The 16,285-nt window shown below is 44.9% G+C and overlaps 1 protein-coding gene across 1 annotated transcript in view; it reads left to right on the forward strand.

Annotated features, from left to right (window-relative positions):
* DRD2 (dopamine receptor D2) overlaps window positions 1-15,968 on the forward strand; it is a 531,813-nt gene extending 515,845 nt beyond the window's left edge. The window contains exons 7-8 of the mRNA XM_056542337.1: window positions 13,167-13,503; window positions 14,513-15,968. Coding sequence (XP_056398312.1) covers window positions 13,167-13,503; window positions 14,513-14,709 — 534 coding nt within the window. The 3' untranslated portion in view covers window positions 14,710-15,968. The remainder of the gene's footprint in view (window positions 1-13,166; window positions 13,504-14,512) is intronic.
* Window positions 15,969-16,285: the final 317 nt, after the last annotated feature.

The raw sequence follows: 16,285 nt of genomic DNA on the forward strand, positions 1-16,285 counted from the left end.
ATAGGCAAAATCCTTAACCCCTTCAGGGGAAAAGGATTAACCCTTTACAAGAGAAAATCGCAATAAAATTGTAATTACTATACAAACTAGCATGACTGTGGACATACCAATTGCATGTACAGAATACAATATAAATATACATCTGCAAAATGCTGTATATATATATATATATATATATATATATATATACACAAAACAAATGAAGACAAAAAAAAATCCTTTCTTTTCGGTATAAAAATTTCTTATTCATTTTTATTTATAAAATAGTATTAAACGGAACAATTCATATTTTAGCGGACATTTTCTAAGGTTTCATTGAGGCCATCGGGAACCAAGGTTGAAAGGGTAAATATCCAAAAAGCTTTCCTGTTATTTAATTCAAAGATTAAATAACAGAGAATCTTTTTGGATATTTAAAGGGGTTAAGCAAAAAAAAACTTTTTTTTTTATATATCAACTGGCTCCAGAAAGTTAAACAGATTTGTAAATTACTTCTATTAAAAAATCTTAATCCTTTCAGTGCTTATGAGCTTCTGAAGTTAAGGTTGTTCGTTTCTGTCAAATCCCCATAGCAAACCTCTTCTAAACCGGGTGTTTCCCGAGACACGTGTCATCAGAGAGCACTTAGAAAGAAAAGAACAACCTTAACTTCAGAAGCTCATAAGCACTGAAAGGATTAAGATTTTTTAACAGAAGTAATTTACAAATCAGATTAACTTTCTGGAGCCAGTTGATATATAAAAAAAAGTTTTACCCTGGATAACCCCTTTAACCTTTCAATAAAGCTTTGAGCCTGTGATCTCACCTCTCTATCCCCTGATTTCTCAACCCCCTTACCCAATCGCATTCCCCTTTGCTTTGTTGTTGGATATTGTACATACTGTTGTTTTAAAAAAAAAAACGTTTTTAAAATGTATGTAGGAGTGTTAGTGTAGCATGTGGTATGATGTATAGCGTAGGGAACCTGCGCTGTATATTATGCTGTCGTGCTATGTACCGTGAATGTATTATTTTATTGTATAAGAGATTGATGATTGATTGCAAATAAAGTTATTTTGACCAGTGGCTCAATGCAAATCTGTATTTTAAACCTGCAATTTAAGCTATAAGGATGTAAAACAGTACAAAGAAAACAAATTGGCAAATATACAGTATATACTCGAGTATAAGCCGACCCGAGTATAAGCCGAGACCCCTAATTTCAACCCAAAATCCCAGGAAAAGTTATTGACTCGAGTATAAGCCTAGGGTGGGAAATACCTCATCCCCCCCTGTCATCATCCAGACCCGTCATTAACATCCTCATCATCATCCCCTTGTTATCATCCCACACATCCCCCCTTCATCATCCCCTTATCATCCCACACATCCCCCCTTCATCATCCCCTTATCATCCCACACATCCCCCCTTCATCATCCCCTTGTCATCATCCCACACATCCCCCCTTCATCATCCCCTTATCATCCCGCACATCCCCCCTTCATCATCCCCTTGTCATCATCCCACACATCCCCCCTTCATCATCCCCTTATCATCCCGCACATCCCCCCTTCATCATCCCCTTATCATCCCACACATCCCCCCTTCATCATCCCCTTGTCATCATCCCACACATCCCCCCTTCATCATCCCCTTATCATCCCGCACATCCCCCCTTCATCATCCCCTTATCATCCCACACCCCCCCCCTTCATCATCCCCACCCCCCTTCATCATCCCCACACCCCCCCTTCATCATCCTCTTCTCATCATTCGCCCTCAGTGGTCTTCAACCTGCGGACCTCCAGAGGTTTCAAAACTACAACTCCCAGCAAGCCCGGGCAGCCATCGGCTGTCCGGGCTTGCTGGGAGTTGTAGTTTTGAAACCTCCGGAGGTCCGCAGGTTGAAGACCACTGCGGCCTTCAACATCATCCAGCCCCCCTCTCACCCCCTTTAGTTCTGAGTACTCACCTCCGCTCGGCGCTGGTCCGGTCCTGCAGGGCTGTCCGGTGAGGAGGTGGTCCGGGCTGCTATCTTCACCGGGGGCGCCTCTTCTCCGCGCTTCCGGCCCGGAATAGAGGCGTTGCCTTGACAATGACGCAGAAGTACATTGGCAATGAACGCACCTCTGCGTCGTATTCTGAGGCCGGGCCCGAAGCGCTTAGAAGAGGCCTCCCCGGTGAAGATAGCAGCCCGGAACCAGTATCCCACCGGACCACCTCCTCACCGGACAGTCCTGCAGGACCGGACCAGCGCCGAGCGGAGGTGAGTACTCAGAACTAAAGGGGGTGAGAGGGGGCTGGATGATGTTGAAGGCCGCAGTGGTCTTCAACCTGCGGACCTCCGGAGGTTTCAAAACTACAACTCCCAGCAAGCCCGGACAGCCGATGGCTGCCCGGGCTTGCTGGGAGTTGTAGTTTTGAAACCTCTGGAGGTCCGCAGGTTGAAGACCACTGCGGGTGGGGGAGTTCACTCGAGTATAAGCCGAGGGGGGTGTTTTCAGCACGAAAAATCGTGCTGAAAAACTCGGCCTATACTCGAGTATATACGGTAATCAGTTTAATGTACTGTAGAAAACTTTGCTGTTCCCATGAACTGTGACATTGAAAATGATTAATTTTACAGTTTTCATTCAAAGGAGAGGTTATGCTGGCATGGAAGAAATCCAATAATAAACATTTAGAAAAACATTTACTTGAAAGATAAAAAGAAATCTAGTCCACATCAAACAGTAGACAATTACTTGCTCTATTTTTACAACCCTACAGACATAGTTATAGGGTTTACTATCGCACAATGAACAAGTGTTATTTTCTATAAATGTTTTTCATATGTACTGTACCAGACAATAGAGACGCAGATATTTATATCATGCAGTGAACTGCATGTTGTGAGGATCAGTCTCAATACTGTGCACACTGGGAAATGTTGTGTTTCTGAAGTAATGTGTTGCATATTTGTTCTTCAGAAGGTGATATTTAACTTTTCTTTTTTACCATTTTAAGATCTGGCATAATGTTAAGAAATTCCATTACCTTTTGAACGATGAGGTTCCATTTGTTAGAATCTCACAGTCCTTAGAACTTTATACAATCCCTATGATTTTTCCTTGCAAAGTGGTGCACCTGTTGCTCTGCTATACAGGGAACAGCAATGCAGTGGTATGATGGTATGGTTTATCTTAGCAATTTGCAATAACATTCTAAAAGACTGGTACCCCTTTAAACAAAGGCAATCTCGGTAAACATTTAAATAGTCTGAAATAATAAATAGAGATGAGCGAACTTTTCAAAAATTCGATTCGCCCGATTCGATTTTCCCGAAAAGTTTGTTTCGATCCGAATTTGTTCACAGCGAATCAATATTAAAAAAGGCTATTTCTAGCCTACATACAGCCTCTATAGGGGTATAGAACACTTTGCTGTGTCCTAAAACGCATATGGAGTGTGCTGGGGTAGTGAAATAATAGTGTTATTCAGAATAGCATGCAGATTACCGGCATCGCTCTTAGAATCACTGCCATACAGCAGCACAATGACAGAGCCTGGTGGTGGCATCAGTGTGAGGAGACCATATAGTGGCTGAATGACATAGCGTGGAGGTGTTGGCAGCATGAGGACACCATATAGGGGCTGAATGGCACAGCGTGGAGGTGTTGGCAGCAATGAGGACACCATATAGTTGCTGAATGACACAGCGTGGAGGTGTTGGCAGCATGAGGACACAATATAGTGGCTGAATGGCCCAGCGTGGAGGTGTTGGCAGCATTAGGACACCATATAGTGGCTGAATGGCACAGCGTGGAGGTGTTGGCAGCATGAGGACACCATATAGTGGCTGAATGAACCAGCATGGACATGTTGGCAGCAAGAGGAGACCATTTAGTGGCTGAATGGCACAGCGTGGAGTTGGCTGATGCACTAGTATACTACACACCAGAGCTTCATAATCCCCCCCAAAAAACAACACAATATATGACATTTTTGACAAAGATTTCTCATAGGTAGCACCCGCTATCCAAAAATTAGAAATTTCCAGACCCAGGCCCCACCTCTGCGGCCCCACCCATATATTGCCTGAAGGACACAGCCTGGAGTTGGCTGATGCATCAGTACACACCCGGGCTTCACAATCCCCTCCAAAAAACAACAACATTTTAGAATTTTTTTTTAAGAAATACCTTTGTGTAAGAACAAGCGCATATCAAACAGTTCACAAGACTCTATAATGCAGAACGGTGGACCATCTAAAGACATTCTTCTCAAAAATAATAAACCACACAATGTTTAAAATTTTTTTACAAAAACTAATTCAATATGTGTGTAAGCGCATCTGTCTCCAAAAGATCAGATCACCAAAGGACTTTTTTCGCCCAAAATGATGAAGCAGAGTTAATCCCTGTCCGTATTTTATTATTTTTTTTCATTAAAAAATCACACGCAACAAGCGCTGCGTTGTATAACGATTAGCATTCTGGAAAATTCTATTTTATTACCGATAAAATTATCAGTAAATAAAAAAAAACACTTCCCAAGAGTGTTTAATTACCCTATACATTACACCAGGAGCAGTCAGGAGTAGGCCTCTGCAGTACCCAAGAGGCTTTAATAACCCCTACCTTTGCACGATCAATTGCGAGATCGAGCAATACCAAGTGTGTTATGCCCTCAGATTTCCGAGGCCGCAGGCACGCGCCACTGAACGGATTAGCGTGTCTCTATCTTTCATCGACCGGTGCTGGTAACCCGCTAACTCCCGGAAAGGTAAGCTGCTGCGAAGCAGGTGGTCTCCCCCGGGCAAGTTTGGCTCCAGAATTTCCACTACTGCCACACCACGCTGACTGCCAACCGTGCTACCGCCTTGCTGACTCAAGGGTAACCTGCAACTCTCTTCTCCCGATTATGAACCCCCCTTCTCCTGAGATCGAGCAATAACAGGTATGTTATGCCCTCAGATGTCCGGGGCCGCAGGCGGGCTCCACTGAACGGATTAGGGTGTGTCCATCTTTTTTGGAAGCACCCGCAATCCAAAAATTTTAAATTCCCAGACCCAGGCCCCACCTCTGCGGCATCAGGAACCCATAGATTGCCTGAAAGACACAGCCTGGAATTGGCTGATGCACGAGTACACACCCGGGCTTCTCAATCCACCCTAAAAAAACGCAAAATTTTATTGAAATTGTCTGACAAAATACCTGTTTTTTTTTTTTTAAAACAAGCGCATATACAGTAGTTCAGAAGACTCTATAATGCAGGATGGTGGACCACCAAAAGACATTCTTCTCAAAAATAGTAAACCACACAATGTTTGAAATTTGGTTAAAAAATATTATTACATGTGTGTAAGCGCATCTGTCTCCAAAAGATCAGACCACAAAAGGATTCTAATTGCGAAAAATGATTAAGCAGAGTTAATCCCTCTCCATATATATATATTTTTCTCATTAAAAAATTACATGCAACAAGCGTTCCGTTGTGTAACATTCCGTTGGTTAGCATTCTGCAAAATTAAATTTTATTACTGATAAAATTATCAGTAAATTTAACAATAACACTACCCAAGAGTGTTTAATTACCCCATACATTGCACCAGGAGCAGTCAGGAGTAGGCCTCAGCAGTACCCAAGAGGCTTTAATAACCCCTTACCTTGCCCGATCAATTGCGAGATCGAGCAATAACAGGTGTGTTATGGCCTCAGATGTCCTGGGCCGCACTAGCGCTCCACTGAACGGATTAGCATGTCTCTATCTTTCAAGGACAGGTGCGTGTTGCACGCTGAAACCAGTTTGTGATAGGGATCTGTGATTGCAATTATTTCATCTTAAAATGAGGAATTACCAGTAAGTGAGGGTCATAAGCTGGCGTTTATTAAGTCCCTGCCCTTCGTACACACCGCCCGTTGCTATAAGCGATTGGATTAGTTAGTGAGTTGGTTAGTGAGGTCCTCGGATCGGCCCAGGCGGGGTAGGAGAAGGCCCTGGCAGAGCGCCGAGAATTTAACGATCATTGTTGAAATTTGCATTAAGCATGTATTTAGCTAGTGCTAAACATACAAAAATGTAAGGCCAAAGGCCAGAGGCACCAGGGAGGCAAGTAGTTCCTGAAAGACACAGAATGAGTCTAGGGCATGCATTTGCAGTACCCAAGAGGTTATCATAACCCCTTACATTTAAAGATCAATGTTTACATTTGCATTAAGCTTGAATTTAGCTACTGCTAAACTTCAAAAAATTATAGGCCCAAGGCCTGAGGCACCAGGGAGGCAAGTAGTTTGTGAAAGACACAGAATGAGTCTGGAGCAGTCATTCGCAGTACCCAAGAGTGTTTCATAACCCCTTACATTTAAAGATCAATGTTGACATTTGCATTAAGCATGTATTTAGCTACTGCTAAACTTCAAAAAATGATAGGTCCAAGGCCAGATGCATCAGTTTTCCCCATATTAGGAGCATAGTTGTCCCCCAGATTAGGCAGCATAGATGTCACCCAGATTAGGCAGCATACAAGTCCCCCAGATTAGGAGCATAGTTGTCCCCCAGATAAGGAGCATAGTTGTCCCCCAGAGTAGGCAGTATAGATGTCCCCCGGATTAGGAGCATACTTGTCCCCCAGATTAGGCAGCATAGATGTCCACCAGATTAGGAGCTTAGTTGTCCCCAGATTAGGAGCATAGTTGTCCCGCAGATAAGGAGCATAGTTGTCCCCCAGATTAGGCAGCATAGATGTCACCCAGATTAGGCAGCATAGATGTCCCCCAGATTAGGCAGCATAGATGTCAACCAGATTAGGAGCATAGTTGTCCCCCAGATTAGGAAGCATAGTTGTCCCCCAATCAGCACGGGCCGGTCAGAACCAATCAAAGGGCTGTATGTGGCAAGCGGGCCGCACAATGCCCAGGTCTGCTCCAGAGGGTTTCATAACCAACCACAATAGAGAAAATGTTGTTGTAGGAGCATGGTCAATCTACTCAGACCCATCTGTCATTGGTGGCTGGAAATCCTGGCTGATCCATCCCTGATTCATCTTGACAAACGTCAGTCTCTCCACATTTTTAGTGGACAGACCAGTTCACCTTGGGATGACTATGGCCCCGGCCACACTAAACACCCGCTCTGATGGCACACTACTGGCTGGGCAGGGCAGCTTTTCCAGGGCAAACTCCGCTAGTTGCGGATATAAATCGAGTTTGGCTGCCCAGAAGTCCAGCGGATCTTCAACGGTTGTTGGCAGGGTCATGTCGAGGTAAGCCACCACCTGCTGGTTCAGGTCCTGCTCCATGTCCACCTGCTGCTGATGAGTAGCTTCACTATGCAGCTGAAGGAAGCTACTCATCAGCTACTGTAGACTCAGGCTGCTGCTGATTGAGCTCCTGCTCTGATTGAGTACTGCTCCTGCCACCCCTCCCCTCCCCAGCAGCCGTGGCAGTGGAAGGTGAGCACAGAGGGCCCCCCAAGTCAGACCTGCGAGTGGATGGACCATGTGGCAGATAGGCATCGGCCAACCAACTACGTAGAAGCTCCCTAAAGTAGGTCAGTTTGTCCTCCCTTTCAGTGGGTGTAAAAAAGGCCCCCATTCTGGGCCAGTAGCAAGGGTCTAATAAGGTGGAGATCCAGAAGTCATCGTGCTGATGAATTTTGACAATTCGAGGGTCACTACACAAGCAACTCAGCATGCATCGTGCCATTTGTGACAGTGACTCGCTGGGACTACCTGCCTCCATCTCCACTGCATACTGCCACGGTGTGTCTGGGTCCTCTGTCTCTCCTCCCTCGTAATAACCCTCCTGCTCCTCTGGCTGCTCCTGATCCTTCTCTCCTGTCCAATGACCAGAAACACCGGCCATCTCATCCACCGTAAACTGTGCTCCGCTCTGCCCCTCATCATCCTGCTCCAGTTCATCCCCCACAGGACTCATGTAGCCTTCTGATGTAGGCACAACATCTCCATTGCCGTGACCAGCCATGTTTTCAATAATTTTTTGGAGTAAGTGTAGGAGTGGAATTACGTTGTTCATGGCGTAATTCGAGCAACTAACAAAAAATGTGGCTTCCTCAAAGGGCCTCAGCAAACGGCAGGTGTCACGTATGAGCTGCTACTCGTTCACGTTGAAGTTACACAGGGGAGTACTCCTATCTGCTTGTATCATCAAAAAATTCCAACGTGTGGCAACGTCACAAATGAGACTATGTTGTGTGATGCTGTTCTGACGCTGCAGCTCAAGCAAAGTGTGCTTGGCGGTTTACGAGTGGTTGAAGTGCATGCACAGTTTCCTTGCCATTGTCAGGACATCTTGCAAATGGGGTGAAGACTTGATGAACTTCTTGACAATCAGATTCAACACGTGTGCCATGCAGGGCGCATGTTTCACACTTCCTTGTCGCAGCGCAGCTACAATGTTCTTCCCATTGTCGATCACCATGGTTCCCATTTCCAGATTTTGTGGAGTAAGCCATACTCGGATTTCTTCCCTAATGAACTTTAACAGTTCCTCCCCTGTGTGACTCCGTTCGCCAAGGCAAACCATGTGAAGGACAGCTTGACACTGCTGTGCCCTACACACGTGGTGCGATGAAGGGCCACCGAGATTTGGACATGCAGTGGAGCCCGAGGACATGGGGGAGGAGGAGGCGCACACTATAAAAGGACCAACTGCCTGGGAGCGAGAGCATGGAGGAGGAAGCGGTGTGACCTGTCCAAGTTGCTGTTGTGGCTGTGCAGGAACAACATTTACCCAGTGGGCCGTAAAAGACATGTATTGTCCCTGCCCGTAGTTACAGCTCCACACGTCGGCGCTGCCGTGCACTTTTGAACACACCGACAGGCTCAAGGACTGGCCCACCTTCTCTTGTACAAACTTATGCAGGGCTGGTACTGCCTTCTTCGCAAAGAAATGACGGCTTGGGACTCTCCATCTCGGCTCGGCACAAGCCATCAATTCCCTGAAACCTGCAGAGTCCACCAGTTGGAAAGGGAGGGACTGCAACACCAGCAACTTGGACAGGAGCACATTCAACTTCTGCGCCGTTGGATGAGTGGGCGCATACTGTTGTCTCTTGGACATGGCTTCGCCGATCGATTGTTGGCGGAATGGCTGACTACGAGCGGAAGAAGCAGGAGCTCAAGAAGGAGGGTTTGACACACTGCTCCCTTCGGCTGAGGTGGTGGAGCCTTGGCTGGATGACGGAGGGAGCGGATGGCCACTGGGTGATGCGGCAGGCTTGACCACTACATCGAAGCCACGGTTATCCCAGGCCGCTTTATGGTGGCAAATCATGAGATTGGGACCCTTGCCCCGCTTCTTTTTCTGCCGACAGATTTTGCATGTGACTACGCTAAGGTGCTCTGGATTCTTTATGAAGAACAACCACACCGCAGAGTAGCTGATTTTCCCACCCGCAGTCCACACTATTTCACTGCTATTGGCGCCATCTCCAGGAACCCCTGTTCCACTACCTCCCTGAATCGTAGCTTGCCGCGAAGCAGGTGGTCTCCCCCTGGCACGTTTGGCTCCTAAATTTCCACTACTGTCAATACCACGCTGATTGCCAACCGTGCTACAGCCTTGCTGCCTCATAGACAAAGAGCAAATCTCTTCTCCTGATGATGATGAAGCCCCGGCTTCTGCACCCAGCTCCCAATTGCGATCGGCTTCATCATCATCATCAAAAGATGTGTGCACGTCACTGATGTCCTCCTCGTGTTCCACAACAGTGTCTGCCTCAGGACCCTGAACAATTGAAACATCGCCTCCCACGTCGCTCTCCTCACATTCTTGGCTGCCCATTAGCTGCTGACTGTCCTCTATTACATCATCCTCACTAAATAGTGGAGCTGAACCCAAAGCATGAGATACTTCTTTGGGAGAGGGAACAGCATAGGACAAAGGCAATGGGATTATGGGGACTGCTCCCGGGCCATGCCAACTGAGGGTTGTGTCTGAGGAACCCATCGACTCTTGACTGGGCTTGTCAGATGTCGCTTGTGATGATGGGGATGAGTGTGCAAACCAATTGACGAGGAGAGATGGGTCGACAACACGACCTCTGGGTGTTAACGGGAGCTCAGGCCTATTGCTGTGACTCCTGCTGCCACTCTCCCCAAGTCTGCTGCCAACTCTGCCTGACGTATGTAGGCCTCTGCCCCTTCTCTGTGCATGTCCTGGCACTTCCCTGCCTGACATACTTAGTGCGTTTATGAGGGTATAGAAAAGCAGCAGGCGATTACTTACGGCTGTCCTTTCAAAGTATATAGGCCCTAGACAGAATTACAGTTACTAAATAGTACACTCCTTTGTTGTATGTATGCCCTTGCAATGATGAGCGCACTGGTATGCGTATTTCTACGCAGAAAAAAACACTTTTTTTTTTTAAATACACCAGCAGGTGTATACTAATGTGTGGAATAGCACTGAATTTAGCACAGAGACAGAATAACAGGTAGTAAATAGTACACTACTTGGTTCTATGTATGCCCTTTGCAATGATGAGCGCACTGTTAAACGAATTTATACGCAGAAAAAAACTCTTTTTTTTTGTTGTATACACCAGCCGGTGTATACTAATGTGTGGAATAGCACTGAATTTAGCACAGAGACAGAAATACAGGTACTAAATAGTACACTACTTGGTTGTATGTATGCCCTTTGCAATGATGAGCGTATTTGTACACAGGAAAAACTTTTTTTTCTTTAATACACCGGCAGGTGTATAACGTGTGTTATAAAACTGAATTTAGCACAGAGACATAAAAAAAGGTGGTATATGATATGCTATTTGCTTGTATGTAGGCCCTTTGCAATGATAAGGCCACTGAAAAAGCGTATTTGTACTCTGGAAAACCTTTTTTTTTTCTTTTATACACCAGCAGGTGTATAACGTGTGGTATAACACTGAATTTAGCACAGAGACAGAAAAAAAGTAGTATATGATACGCTATTTGCTTGTATGTAGGCCCTTTGCAATGATAAGGCCACTGAAAAAGCGTATTTGTACGCAGGAAAAACTTTTTTTTTCTTTCATACACCGGCAGGTGTATAACGTGTGGTATAACACTGAATTTAGCACAGAGACAGAAAAAAAGGTGGTATATGATACGCTATTTGCTTGTATGTAGGCCCTTTGCAATGATGAGGCCACTGAAAAAGCGTATTTGTAAGCAGGGAAACCTTTTTTTTCTTTAATACACCGGCAGGCGTATAACGTGTGGTATAACACTGACTTTAGCACAGAGACAGAGTAACAGGTGAAAAATGGTAAAAAGGCACTAAAGTCTACACTAATATGACTTATTTCTGAACAGCAGCAGGACCCAACTGGGCAGCACCACAGAAACATTTTTTTTACAGGGAATAAACCCTAAATTGCACTCTGTCACACAATTGTGAGAATCAGATTTGTGGAGCAACAGAAAAAACTCAATTGGGCTGAAAAAAAGAGGAGATTAGATGCTCCATACAGGTAAAACAGCTGTGAGATCTATGACGCAGGTGACTGCTATGCAGCACCTCTATGCCTGCTATATGGAGTAAGGAGAATACAAGGTTTTGCTAGAATCGTTCTTGGTCAGAACAGCAGAAACACTGTGCCCTGTGTCTTTCCCTAATGCTGATGTCACCGCTACTCGTAGCGGTCGGATGCTGTATAACGCCGTTGTATGCGATCAGCACACAGACGTGCAGTCACTTCCTTTCCCTATTTCGTGTGGAGAAGATATGACCAAAGGGAAGATGGCCGCCGATTATATAGGGCTGTAACATCACAGGCGTCAATGAAAACTGATAGGCTGCATCTGACATGTGATTCAGGGTCAGCCCGCCTACCTTGATTCCCGCGCCAGCTTCCCGCCCTTCCATGGTGCCTTGCCCCATGTACTGACATGTGGAGCCGCCATCTTAGGTCTAAAACAGCCTAGAACGCAGGAAAATGGAGTTTAATAAAGCGATTTGTGCGATCGAATCGCAACGAAGTTCGTATTCAATCAGAATCAAATTTTTCCTGAAATTCGTAACAAATTCGGGTTTGTCAGATTCGATTCGCTCATCTCTAATAATAAACAATAATAACTATTATTTTTTTATTTTTTTTATTAATAATAATTTATTTATTGATTTATTCTTTTTTTTTATTTTTTGTTATTAGCATATACCACCAAAGCAATAACTGAATACATGACTTAGAAAGAAAAGAACATGAAGAAAATTTGAACATCAAAAGTAGTGGTATGGTAAAGAATAACAAAACAGCAAAATACCTACAAATAAATGTGCTGTGCGGAGTCTAGTGTGCTGCTCACAAAAAAATAAAGTGCATAAAAAGTTCCTGCAATTAATCCTAATAGGGGAATATAAAATGTTACCCACTTCTAATGTTTATTTTGATAATTTATGAAAGGATTACTTTACTTTGGAAATTAAGATTTTTGAAATAGAGACATTGTATAGTCCTTATTTTATGCCAGGGAAACTTAAAGGAGTACTGCAGTCTCAGGCACTTATCCCCTATCTGCAGGATCGGCAGGGGGGGGGGGTGGGGGGGGTTTCATCGCTGGGACAATCTCCAATTTCCTGTACGGGGACCCGGAATTGCTGCGGCTCTGAGCAGCTTATGCCCGTGTTGTTGACCTCACTGAGGTTGATGACACGCCTCCTCCATACAGCTCTACGGGAGTGGGGGGGAATGCATGAATGCTGCATTTCCGCTTTTCCCATAGAGATACATGGAGGGGGCGTGCTGAGGGCGAGAAGCCTCCTGCAAGGGAGAGCCGCGGCAGAGTTGGGCCCCATACAGGAGTTTGTGGGGGTCCCAGTGTCCGGACCCCCTGCAATCAGACACTTACCCCCTATACTGTGGATAGGGGATAAGTGTCTAGGGCTGCAGATCTCCTTTAAAGGGGTACACCACTCCCCAGCATTCGGAACATTTAGTTCCGAATGCTGGTGTGGGATTCAGGGGTCACCACGCCCCCTTGTGATGTCACGCTCTGCCCCTTGTGCCATCACACCCCGTGACGTCAAGAGGGGCGGAGCGTGACATCACGAGGGGGCGTGGCGACCCCCAAAGCCTGCACTAGCATTCGGAACTAAATGCTCCAAACGCTGGAGAGTAAAGTACCCCTTTAATACTGAATATACTCTCATAATGATTATGTATTTATTTATTTTTCTTTGCTGTTGTGTATATTTTTTAGGAGTCTGAGAACCATCAAGAAGAAATGGAGATGGAGATGATGTCAAGTACATCGCCCCCAGAGAAAACAAAGCACAAGTCAGCCTCCCCGAACCACCAACAGCTGGCTGTGCCGGCAGCATCAAACCAGTTCAATACTTCTGTCCCTTCTCCAGCAAATAGTCCATGCAAAGCCGAAAAGAATGGTCATCCAAAAGACAGTGCCAAGCCAGGAATGGCTTTTGAAATACAGTCAATGCCCAATGGAAAAACAAGGACCTCTCTTAAAACTCTGAGCAAAAGGAAGCTTTCACAACAAAAGGAGAAAAAAGCAACACAGATGTTAGCCATTGTACTTGGTGAGCATTAAACACATCCACAGTTCCTAAAAAGAGATCTTAAAGGGGTAGTTTGCCACTAGACATCTTATCCCCTATCCAAAGTATAAGGGCTTAGTTGTCTGAATGCAGGGGTCCTGCCGCTGGGAACCCCTATAATCTCTCCTGCAGCACCCCGTTTTATCTGCTGCAGGAAGCGAACTTCCCTCTATACCTGATGACAGGCGATACAGGGGCCAGAGTATCGTGATGTCATGATCCAGCCCCCTTGTGACATCACTACCCGCCAACTCAATGCAAGTCTATGGGAGAGTGCATGGTGGCTGTCACACCCACTCCCATAGACTTGTATTGAGGGGTGGGGCGTGACATCACAAGGGGGCAGGGTCAGGATGTCACAATACTCTGGCCCCTGTATCACACATTTTCAGGCACGGAACAATGTTCGCTCTGTGCAGCAGATAACAGGGGGTGCTGCAGGAGAGATCATGATACGTCAATTTTTTTCTAAATGACAGGTACAGGGGTTTTTCTCTTTTGCAAAATTATCCTTTTTACACAGGAGAGGGTATAACTGTCTGATCACAGGTATCCAACTGCTAGGGCCCCCTACCATATCGAGAAAGGAGATCTGAGTCTCCAGTTGGAAGGAAGTGGTGTGTCACACATGTGCACTGCTGCTCAGGTCATCTAAGGAAGCTACCTGAGATCAGCGATTGGCTGTCCTTATGGCTCCCATCAAGAATGAATGGAGCGGTAGTGGGCATATGAGACTCAATGCTCCATTCTAATAGGATACTCATTCTCATTCACAGAGGAGGGCCCTAGCTGTCAGACCCCCCCCCCCCCCCGCCCTCCCCATAATCAGATAGTTGATCCCTATCCTGTGACTGAAAAAAAATAACCTTTGAAGGGTGATTTTTCATACAATATTAGTATAGTAGTGTTGTGGAAAATTATTTGTTTATAATATAGTCAAATGAATCTTTTATTGTAATTTCTATTAATATGGTATCTTGTATTTACACAGGAGTCTTCATTGTCTGTTGGTTTCCTTTCTTCATAACTCACATCCTAAATATGCATTGCAATTTTTGCAAAATTCCACCAGCCTTGTACAGTGCATTCACATGGCTTGGATATGTCAACAGTGCAGTCAACCCTATTATTTATACCACATTTAATGTGGAATTCAGAAAGGCCTTTATAAAAATCCTTCACTGCTAGAAGACACGTTGGACATTTTCTCCTAGGAAACAATTACAGAAGTGGGAACTCAGAGGAAACCTTTCTTCATACATTTATGAGAGTCAATTCCTCACTCATGTGCTCCTGTCTTATATACATAATGTCTATACTTGGTGAATGGGAGCCTGGAAAAAGCAAGTTTTCAACAACGGTGATTAAAAATGGATTGTACCTTTATTGAACTATGTTTATCACCAAGGCAGCCTTGGAAGTGGTAAGATGAGCCTTAAGCGTACTAGACATTGCCTTCTTAACTGCAGTCAAGATAAAGAAGACAAGTTGGATTCAGCAATGAAGGATAATGGAATCTAATTATCAGGACATATACAGATGTTGTTGCAGTCTCACCAAAGACACTCTCATTCTGTTAAATCTGATCTTTGAAATAGAAGAAAGCTACTATTTCATAAGAGTACACTTGGATTTGGAGAACTGGGGCTGTTCCCTTAACAAATTTAAGGAATATACATAGAATTGTAGTTCTATGGACTGTCTCTTGTGATGGCCATCTCCAGCTTTCTGGATAACATGGTAATCAGTGGAACATGGCGAGCAATTCTAGCATAGCCTTGTAGTAACAAACTGTAAATAAAGAATGATTTGAAAGAAGCCCAAGCCAAAAAAATAACAATATAAATATAACATTTGTCTTGCATGGTGTGTCACATTTAGAGTATATCATTATAAAACACCATGACAAAACAAAAGGAAACAAGGAACTGCACATGAATCAGTTGTATGTGGCCCCTTCGATGCTTCTGGAGGTCCAGTTTGTTATACGACAAAATTCATTCAAACTCACATAGTAATAAAAAATACAACAACATGTACAACATTGTGACTATATAAGATATCAGTGCAGATTATTATGCCTATGGCTTTTGCTTGCTGCCAGTAGAACTGGTTAAAATGTCTTGATGTGCACCAGCTGACTACTAACTTAATACATTGTGAGGCTACATCACTTCATCCAGATAAATTGACAATTGCTTTTCTATTGACTTGTAAATGAAATTAATTTAATAGGAGAATCATATCAAGCATGGTGCATTCACTTGGGAACAAATTTAAAGAAAAAGTAAACTTTATATAATATGTTACCTCATATACAACTGTTCCCTAATGTGCTACAGTATTTCTGAATGTTCCTCTTTACAAACCAATGAAATATAAAGAGAATGCAAAAAGCAAAGAAGGGACGAGGCGCAATGCTGTGACTTATAGTCCGTTAAAGGGGTACTCCGCCCCTAGACATCTTATCCCCTATCCAAAGGATAGGGGATAAGATGTCAGATCGCGGGGGTCCCGCCTCTGGGGACCCCCGGGATCTCCACTACAGCACCAACCTGTTGCGGCTTCCAGCAGCGCTGGAGGCTCTCATCCTAACGCCTCACGACCACGGTGACGGGAGATCGGGACGTCACGACTCCGCCCCGTGTGACATCATGTCCCGCCCTCTCAATGCCCCTCCCATAGACTTGCATTGAGGGGCAGGGCATGACATCACACGGGGGCGGAGTCGTGACGTCACGATCTCACATCACCGTGGTCGGGA

This window comes from Hyla sarda, chromosome 10 (assembly GCF_029499605.1).
Source record: "Hyla sarda isolate aHylSar1 chromosome 10, aHylSar1.hap1, whole genome shotgun sequence".
Taxonomy (NCBI): Eukaryota; Metazoa; Chordata; class Amphibia; order Anura; family Hylidae; genus Hyla; species Hyla sarda.